General features: G+C 37.3%; 1 protein-coding gene across 1 annotated transcript in view; it reads left to right on the top strand.

The window, feature by feature from the left end:
- The first annotated feature begins 1235 nt into the window (after positions 1–1235).
- The window catches only part of LOC128865343 (igLON family member 5), a 35676-nt gene continuing 26329 nt past the window's right edge, over positions 1236–10582 (top strand). Inside the window, exons 1-3 of the mRNA XM_054105565.1 lie at positions 1236–1664; positions 9883–10077; positions 10390–10500. Coding sequence (XP_053961540.1) covers positions 9909–10077; positions 10390–10500 — 280 coding nt within the window. The 5' untranslated portion in view covers positions 1236–1664; positions 9883–9908. The remainder of the gene's footprint in view (positions 1665–9882; positions 10078–10389; positions 10501–10582) is intronic.

The raw sequence follows: 10582 nt of genomic DNA, 5'->3' as shown, positions 1-10582 counted from the left end.
CCACTTGGACAAAGAATCAAATTCGTCAGTTGCCATACAGAGCAAATTCAATGAAGATTTCAAGTTATTATGTGGCAGTAAAGATTTGTATTCATAACGATCCATGTTTTTCTCAATAAACGCTATTCTTCCAAGTCCAGATACCGCAACAACTCCCAAACCATTACGTTGACGCCACTAGGTTGAAATTTGATACTAAACTTTTTGGATTAAATTCAGTATTTTTTTGCCTTCAAACTTTTGCTCTTTCATCACTACATAATATATTGAACTTTCTCTCATATGCAAACAAAACTGTTTGCCAAAAATTAATTTCCTTTTCTTTTTGTCCTTTGGTGGATTCCAAGCGAAGTTTACTTATCTTTTATTTAGAAATTAGAGGTCTTCTACCATGGGAACCGTCGGAATTTCGGGAATTCCCGCGCTGAACACGAATACAGAGTGTTTTTGGAAGTTTTTGAAGAATTGTGCATCTGTAATGGATTAAATAAGTTTACCCTATAAAGCCCTTTAAAAAATTAAATTGATGAGAATATGATAAAGTTGCGGGCGGCTATAGTTTCACCTTTTACTGTTGCACCTTATACCCGGGAAAGAGTCAATCATAAGAAAATTCCTAATCGCCGACTAAAATTTAGCTGATTTCTATAAATTTGTGTACTGTTACTATTTTATTATTAATATTACGCAGTGCTGGTACAATGCCGAGGCCTCCATTCAACACGCGTATTTCCCTTTATTCAACAATCACAGCCCCGTACGTGGGTTTTTTCAATATTTCGCTTCTTAATGCTAATTAATATGGAAAATAAAAATCAAGCGCGCGAATAAAGTCAAAAAATTCATTTGACGCGATTTTGTGCAATTAATTACAGCTATGATATAAAACAATGAGTATGTACTATATGTGTGCATGTATATGTGTGAGTAGCAAAGCCACATAAAGGTTTTACATGAGAGCAAAATCAAAAAACAACACTGTGTGAAATTATACATGCGCGTGTGTATGTGCATCATTATAAGCACAATCGCCAGTTCATTGTGCTTCCGCGTCGGCCGCAGTTTGGCGTTGCTGGCCGTACTACATTTAAAATGCGCATATAAATTCGCGTGCATTTATGGCTTTACGCCCCACTGCATACCACAGCGCACTTTAAATATTTTTACAGTGAAACAGTGAAGGCTTGCGTTTACTGTGGGTTTTAATTTTCCTTTTTTGTGCCTTTACTCGTTTTTACCATTTTCATAGTCAGTTAAATTATTGCTTTTATAGCGGTCGTAGTGCGCTGGGCCTCACCACTTAATGGTTACGTATACGCACTGTATTCCTACTATGTTGAGTGTGTTAAATAAGTGCATACGTTGATGTGCATATGAGTGTGCGTGTGTGTTTATGTGAGTGAAGCTCTTTTAAATGTGCGTTTATTTGAAGAGCTTTCACGTATCGCCTCGCTGGTGAGTGTTTTTGTGTGCGTGTGGGCCAGCTGCAGTTTATGAACAGCTGTGATCGGCACCGTTGCCCCACACTAGGACTCACTCGTTACCGCCACCCGGTCATTTGCTGCGTTTGGCGCGTTGCGCGTCGTCGCTCTGCGGTTTTCGTTTTTCGGTCATTAACTGCACATGTTGCGGTCATGGTTGTTACATAAAATTTTATTGCCCAGGTAAATATTGCAATATCACGCCCACTAACAAATACAAAGTAATAGACCCGAGCAGGGTGCTGCAGGAAAGATTGTAGCGTAGGAAGCATTGTCGCGTTACCGGAAATGTGTCGACGTGAGGTTTGTTGTTGGCTTGTTCTATACCAACACCATGCTTGAACGCACAACAGGACCGCTACCGTCACCACCACCACCACCACCACTTGTTTTCATTGCATGTGGCATTGTTGTTGATGTATTTTTTATAATATTTTGTTGGTTTTTGCAGATGGTTGTTTCTATTGTAACCGGAAGTATTGCTTGCTTTGTTTTGTTCCATTAAACAGCGCAGAAAGGTGAATAGCAAAGGCAGTATTTGGCTATCTGTAGAACATTTAAATTTTAGAGCGTTCATTTTTCGGTTACGTCGGAAAGTGGTGTGCTCCTAAATGCGACCAAGTAGCCATGGACTCAGATAACTACACACATACAGTTTGATTTAAATTTTTTTGACGCTTCACATGATAAGAGTCTATTTGAGTACCGCCCATATGATGGTGGAAAATTATATACGGCTTCAAATTGATTCAAAGTGATAGTAAAATAAAATGTTTACTGTTATTTTTTCTTTCAATGATAAAATGATTCTTTCATACAAGCTAACGAATGCCTGACAAAATATCAAAATATGTACATATTATTTCAATTAACAATAAAATAAAATTATAATGATAAATTTGTGGAGCTTTTCCCATTTTATCTAAAATTTTAAAATTGGACTTGTATGGTATTTGTGCTTTTATACGAATTGTCAAAAGTCTCAAAGTTGATCAAAATGCTGATGCACGGAATTTTTCCTAGCATATTCGTGCATAAAATTAAACGAAGAAAAGTCTACCAGAGCTAGGTTTCAAAGTCAATTCCGAGCTACCTTAAAATGAACTTCCTTTAATTAACTCGAAGTTATATCGAGATCAATTTTTAATAAGTACTACTTATAAATTTTTCAATGAGGGCGGGTAGATGTTGAAATGGAATAAAATGGCGTTTGCTATGTGGCACGTAGCGCCGACCTGCTGGAACCACATGTCGTCTACGACCATATGGTTCAATATGGGCCATAAGAAATTGGAAGGGCCACCAAGTCTACCGAAAAATGGGCGCAATGCGCGCAACGTTTGCGTTAATGAACACTCATTTTGATAATAAAGTTTTATCATTTGAACGAGCTGTTCAATCGTGTAACTTGCCATGATGATTTGGCATAAGCAACTGAATAATAAACAAAAGATTTGACAGATGTCACCAAAACAAAATGGCTGCCACAGGGCGCCAAAATCGACCCGCGCCAATTGAAAAACCCTTTATATGAACGCTACTTTTTTACTACAAACTTATAATAAAGAATTTCTTTTTACGAATAATTTATATATTTATTATATTTTGATACCCAGTTTTTGTTTCAAGAATCACAAGATAAATGTTAATTTATTTAATTCGTAAATTGATTTTTTCCAGTTTTGAGCATTTTCTTACATATAAAAGGCATGGAAAAATATTCTCAACATTGCACGAAAAAAATTGTCAAAAATCAACGCGAATTTTCAGCGAATTTAAAGTTTCACTTTATTATGCTAAAATCTTATGGGCTATAAGACTCTGGGTAACGAAGATTTTCTAAATAGGTTTTCTATATATTCTGGTTAAAAAATTTTAAATATTGATGATTTATTTATTTTATTAATTGATAACTAATGGTTAATGGTTAATGGTTGTAGAGGGTTAAGGAGTAGCCCTTTAGCACTGCGACCATATTGATCTATTGTGCACCCTATGCTGTCTATTGACTGTTAAGTATGCTTATGAATTGTACCAGCTCCTTCTGAGGGAGTGATTGAAGGTCTTCATCTGTAAGCATGAACTTGTTTAAAAACCTTTTTCTTCTATGCGTCAACCCCGGACATTCGATAATGAGATGTTCCATAGACTCCTCATCTTCGCAGCAGAATCTGCAGGTGCTGGTGTTAGTTATGCCTAATTTATGTAAGTGTTTGTTGCAGGTGAAGTGACCCGTGAGGGCGCCTGTGAGAGTGCGAATGCTCTTTTTGTTTAACGTGAGGGCCATGTTGGCTCTTTTAGCGTTGAAACTTAGGAACTTTTTGGAGTGTCTAAGACCCTCTACATTGTTCCAATGCTGATTTAATAGAGTTTTGGCCCAGTATTTTATTTTTTGTTTTAGGTTGTTTTTGTTGAACATTTGGCAACGCGTTGGATTAGCCACCCTATATACCCATTCACAACTTCAGCGATGACTTCTTTTTTATTTGTGAAAATAAGTGAAGCATCAATAATCTCACTTACTTACAGTTACCACAGAATGTTGTTATCCATCACAATTATGTTTTGCGTTCGAAAAATTATTTCAATACGAAAGATAAATTTTGGTATTTTTTATTCCAACTAATTATTTTAGTTTATTTTATTTCATTCTAATTTACTTTAATTTATTTGGTTTTTTTTCCTTAATTAATTTTATTAATTTTCGAATTTCCGTGAAACACTAAAATAAAGACAAATTGTTTATCTAATAGTAGTCGCCCCTCGACAGGTAATGAAAAATCTCCAAGAAATTGAGGGTGGTACTGTGCCATAAATATTATAGTACCATAAAAAATCTAGGAAATTCATCCTTGGGTAATTATTGTTTCGCTTTTACCAGCTATGAAAAATATAAATATTCCTGCAATATTGGGCTTCCTTTACAGAGCTATTGAAGTTTGGGCATTGGCCCGCTTATACAAAGCTTTGATATCATTTAAAAATATTCAACTGTATTCTGTTTTATATATTTCAGTTGCAAACGCAAAAAATTGTATGTGTGTGTGTTAGAACTATTGGTTTTGGCTAAGAGCAAAATTCACCGAGAATCCGAACAATTCATACTCTGCGAATTTGTAAACCACCGTTGCGGCAAAGAGTTGTCGATAATGCACTCATCTGCACACAATTTCAGATAACATTTTGGTTTGGCAAAGCAAACAAAAACGGAAAAAAATACTCTTGCTATATTTGCAATAAATCAGCTTATGTAACTCTCAGTAAGCAAAATTGAGTAGGTATGTCACAATATGAGTGACATGTTGCAAGCCTCAAAATATCTGCAGCAGAAAATATAACACAAATGCAAATTACAAAAACAAAGTTAAACCAAATACTCATAAGCACGTAAGCTTATAAGTATTAATGCTGCTTACTTGTGTGTGGGTAATCTCAGCTGCAGGTAGACAAGCATGCGGCTAGCTATGCTGGCGGCACGTCTGTTCGTGCAACAGTGCATTCAAAGTGGAAATTCAAATTTCAGATTTTCCGCAAATTTCTACTTCATACCATACAGTTGTCTTCATAAATTCTTATTCACTGACATACCTATATGAATGCACAGCTATGTAGCAGCGTCGTGTGTGCATTTAAGTGCAATTTCACATATTACATATTTGCACAATCAAGCTAACTCGAAAGAAGTGAAATGAATGAGTAAAGTAAAAACCTTTTCCTAAGGCATTTCAGATGCTACAGCAACAATGGATAAGGCCACTAGGTACTTAATGGAACGTCAGTTTGAAAGAATGTGCCTTCGGTAAGCCCACGGAAAGTAATAAATGGAAGATTTATGCATAGTTTATGTGTTACACTCTTCGAATGTTAAATTTTGCTTCCAAAAGGTGGCTTGATCCTGTTAAGACTTCAACACATTTTACCTGCCCTAGTTATTTTTCAACTATTGTACTTGCACTGATGCTTTGACAACAATATTTGTGTTTAAGAGATTACTTCTGCCCAGCGGTGGCACTTGCTTTCAGCTAACTATAATCCGGTTGTATTTAAGTTATAGTTTGTAGAGAGCTTTTTCATAGGTTTCTAAGTCTTAAGTCGATTATTCTCTACCTCTTAATGTTGCAGCTTGTTAATATACAGAGTTCCCTAGAAAATCATCCTCGCTACTCAAGGACATTATTATTTACGGAATTTCTGTTCACGACATGCGAACCTCATTTCTTTTTCTTCGTGAAACCATTTTGTGGCTCTTATGAAGCGCAGGATTGGTCCAATCCTCACGACTCACAGTTCCGTAAGAGACTTGGAAAAGTATTTACCTAGAAAACCTGCTCTGATTTTATATTAGCTAATGATGGACAACCGCAAAGGAAGTGCTCATCTGTGTATTGCCATTCCTCATCTCTACAACTTCTACAATATTCATGGGAGAGAACTCCCAGTCTCAAGGAATGCCTGACAAATAGCCAATGACTGGTTATACAATTTTATGATAATTAAGTAGCATATTTTGTGCGCAAGTCCACCAAATGAAAGACTATTGACTACAGTTCCGTAACATTTATTCAAGAAAGTGGCCGAAAAGCCGAAGATGAAAACTGTTTTTCAATAATTTAGACTGCAACGATTCTAATTCGCGTTGATCGTGCCATTTAATCCCTCTGGTGCTATTATACCCTGCCATTAAGGTGATACAGCTTTGTAAGGTACACAGCTTTGGGGCACTATCTGTTCTACAAGTGCTAACATTGATAAAATAAAAGAGTACAATCCAAGGTACTAAGAAAATACTAGCCACGTCATGGTACATTAAAACCACGAACATTCGTTGAGCTCTTCAAATACGGATGGTAGATGACGAAATTAAAAATAGCAGAGAAAATATGTCAATTGACGTACCCCCTTGCTTTCTCTCTTTCTACAGCTTTCTGTGTGCGCGGCATATCATGTCTTCAACGAAGAGATCGTCCTGCGCTAGTTGGTAAAGCGTGGACAAAAATGAACCACATAAAGAGCTAACGCGCAAATCTGTTATTTGCCTCAGGTTTAGAGATAAGCGATTCAGTACATAAAGCCATGTCATCATCATCAGGTAGCGATTACAGCTCAGGGTGAGCTTTAGCTTCATCTACAATCCAATCTGCGCGGTTCATAGCAACAGATCTCCAGCTCCTAACTCGTAGCTTTTTCAGGTCGGCTATGGCTTGGTCAAGCCAGGTTAATCTTGCAAGTCCTCGGGCAATTCGTTAATAAAAAAGATTTTTGGGGGTGGCTGTCTTCCATGCGCACAGTGTGCCCTAACCATCGAAGCCTTTGGGATTTAATGTATATATTTCACGACGTCAAGTTTAGCAACTCATCGTTGTAGCGTATTCGGTACGTTCCATCGTTGCAGCGTATGGGACCAAACACCCTTCGTAGTATTTTTCGTTCGAAAACTCTTAAGCTATTTTCGTCTTTGCTTGTCAATGCAGCAGCCGTAGGACAGCACCAGTAGTATTATTGACTGGCAGAGGCGTAGTTTACATTCACGTGTGAGCAGTTTGAACTTCAGCAAATTTGTGTGGGCGTAATATGCTTTGTTTGCTGCCATTATTCTGTCTTGTATTGTGTCGTAACTACTGTTGTCATTTTTTATTAACACTCCGAAATATTTGAAGTGTTGAACACCTTCAAAGGTTAATGTCTCGATTTGGATGTTTTCAGGACTTCGTCTTTCTTCGCTGCGGGAGACCTTCGGATATATAGTTTTGCCTTTATTTTTTCTAAGGCCTACTGATTTTGCACGAGATTCAATATTACAGAAGGTTTCAATGAGATATCTTTTGTTCCTTGCCACTATTGCGATATCATCCGCGTACGCGATTGTTATTTCTGAGCGACTAAAAAGGTTTCCAAAGGTTTTACGCCACAGGAGATTTCGAAGGGCTTTGACACTGCTTGTTGTACAACTACTTTTCCAGTGGCGTTAGTTAGTGTTGCCATGACCAGCTGAATAAGTTTGTCGCTGATACCCAAGTTGCAGAGCGCTTCTGGGATTTTGTCTTGGAGGATACTATCAAAGGCTTGTTTGAAATTGACGAACAGGATGTGTACGTCTAAGTTGAATTCATAGAATTTTTCAAGATTTTGCTTTAACATAAAGATCTGATCTGTGGTTGATTGACCTGGGCGAAATCCGCCTTGATATTCGCCCAAAATTTTTTCTGCTTCCGCAGTTAGCCGGGATGCGAGGATTCGAGAAAAGATTTTATATGTGGTATTTAGGAGAGTGATTCCACGGTAGTTTGCACAGTTTAATTTGTCTCCCTTTTTGTGAATAGGACTTACCAACCCTACACGCCATGCTTCCGGAATGCTGCCTCGGTGCCATATTCTTAAAAAGAGGTGTAGCAGAACTTGACGTCCGTTGTCGTCGAGGTACTTCAGCAGCCCTATGGGAATGCCATCTTCCCCAAGAGCCTTATTGTTATATGAGTAATAGCTTTATTGTCGGGCGTAAAGTTTATGAGAGACGATGCGCTTGCTGTAACGGGTTATACAGATCTGAAAAGAATTATTTCCACCGTTCGATTACGCTACCTTCTTCAGATAATATAACACACATTCTTGTTTTTGGTCAACAGTGAGTAAAAGCGGCACCCACTTTGAGCTTTCGCATAGTGAAATGCTCATTCAATATAAAGCCAACACGTCCTTTTGATATCTTTACGATGTCAGCTAACTCACACAACTTCACTTTTCGATTACTCAAAACGATATTGTGGATTTTGTTGGTGTTTTCCTCATTTGGACGTCCACTGCGTTGTGCATCATCGGTGAATCTACGACCACGTTTGTTGTATCTGATGGAACGGATTCTCAATAACACTTTTCTAGCCATTGCTTTGCTTGAATTGTATTTTCCCCCATTAGGAAGTGGTGTAAAATTAAAACATGAAATTCCTTTTGATCCATTGTTTTAAAAATAACAAAAGTAGCATCACTTTTAGCACAATAACTCACGTACTAATGAATAGAATATTTTGAAATTTCAACAGCTGTCTTTTTAAGGTTAATACTAACTGGAAAAAAGGTAAATGGAATAGAAAGAGTGTTAGGCCTGGAACTTTTCAAACCATGTGTTATGTTATACTTTTTCTAAAATTAATAACAAAATCATGAAATTATTGTGAGAATTTTCAACATCTTATTAAGAATTTTTTTATTTTTTTCTGGTATTTATTTATAGCTCATTTAATTCGAGTGTATGAAGTTTCTGAAAATTTGAGTTTTAATAATTATCCTGTTGACGATCTCTGCACTGTCTTCTCTGTTTACCTTCGAGCGTTCAAGAGTTCAAGTATTATATTTTTTAATGTTATATAAAATTTAGAAATTTCAAATATGTTGCTTTAGTGGAAGCATGAACTATATTTTTATGCAAAACTAACAAAATTAAAAGTATTGCCGTGAAAAATATTGCAAATATTGTAAAATATCTCACATTATCAAAACTTTTCTGACTTACTGTACGTCTGCAGTTGCAAGCAATAATCTGCTAAGTTGGAAATCGTGATTTCGAGCAAAATCTCTTGAGTGTTTATTGCGCTAATATGTTAGACCAGATTGTTTTCACAAGTACCAATAAGTTTTAGGAAAACATCGTCTGGGAGCTAAAGATTTCATGTCAGAATACATTTTTGTTCGTAAAATAAGGCATCAAATAGAAACGAGCTCTTTCGACTTAGATTAATTTAAGTTTTAGCGGGTGTCCGCTATGAGACACACTCAAGCTCATAATCCATTGTGATACCGCATGGGGAACTTGACCTGATCTCCCTGAAACCAATGTACACTTATCAATATTTTAAAAGATTCCAGATTACACGGTGCTGAAATCTTCCAACTCATTAACAAATTGTCTACCTATAATCGACATCTACATACTTAAGTGGTTATTGCTTGTAGCCACTGACATACAGTTGAACAAAGCAAACTTATACCGCTGTGAGTAACTATGGTAAGTCCCATTAGGAACCTACCTAACCGTTGAACTTCTTTTTAAACCAATTTGGTGAAAGTTAGCTCAAGCTTTATGAGGGTTTTGATATTAAGAGAGTTAAGCGTTGAAACAACTGGCTGTTACAGCTGTATAAGAAAACAGAATATTGTAATAGACCACTACCCACAGAAAAACTTATCCGCGGTCCAAAGCACAAAATGAATGTGCTTCCAATTGTTTGCAAATTTCAAAAATCTTCAAAACTTCTATGGCTTTGCTCAACAAGCGAAATCCAAATAGTCAGTTTTGTAATTATTGGCCGCTCTATAAATTTTCACCCTACGATGTACTGCCACAATAAATCGTCCTAAATTGCAGTTACTAATTTACTAATGCACACCTCTTTTTGCACTGTTGCAGGTTCTGTGCTGGCCAATCACCGTGAAATGCTTTCCCTTAGTCCCTCCGACCATTCTCTGGTGCGATATACCAACGATTCGCTGATAGTCCAATGCCGCAGTTCAACGTCAGAGGCGCAGCTGGTGTGGAAGTCGCCGAAAGGTGAAATAGTAAAGGAGCACAAAGGACGCATACACATCGAGCAAAGTGCACCAGGTAAGGGGAAGTGTGAACAATTATACTTTAATAGCGCGCACACACATGCATGTGGCATTCTGCACTTACGCAGGTGTCAGCAACATTGGGCATTGCGCTGCATACCTTTGCACGTGTGTGGCAGTTTAAATGAAGTGGTGTCGCATTTGTACACCCATTATGCGATGTTGTTTACATAAATCATTGCTAATTTTCTTTCGTATACATACCCGATGCTGCACCTATATCGATGGCCAACCAACAAATTTACGCACACTCGCGAATATTTGCTAACCGGCGCTCACTTGATGTCTACGAGTCTACTTGGCACAGAACAATTGAAAATTGTTTTCCTACACATTTCGCTGGGCGACAAGGGGAAGTGGACATGCGAGGATGCCCATGGTGACAGAGCGGAGAAGTCTTTCGAGCTCATTGTGTATCGTAAGTAGCTAAACTAACTCCTTACGGAAATCACGAAAAGTGAAAAGCGTAAAAATAAAAAAAAAATTCTGAACTTATTTTG

Source organism: Anastrepha ludens, chromosome 5 (genome assembly GCF_028408465.1).
Source record: "Anastrepha ludens isolate Willacy chromosome 5, idAnaLude1.1, whole genome shotgun sequence".
NCBI classification, from domain to species: domain Eukaryota; kingdom Metazoa; phylum Arthropoda; class Insecta; order Diptera; family Tephritidae; genus Anastrepha; species Anastrepha ludens.
The sequence above is the reverse complement of the archived record's forward strand: the minus strand, read 5'-3'. Positions and strand labels throughout refer to the sequence as shown.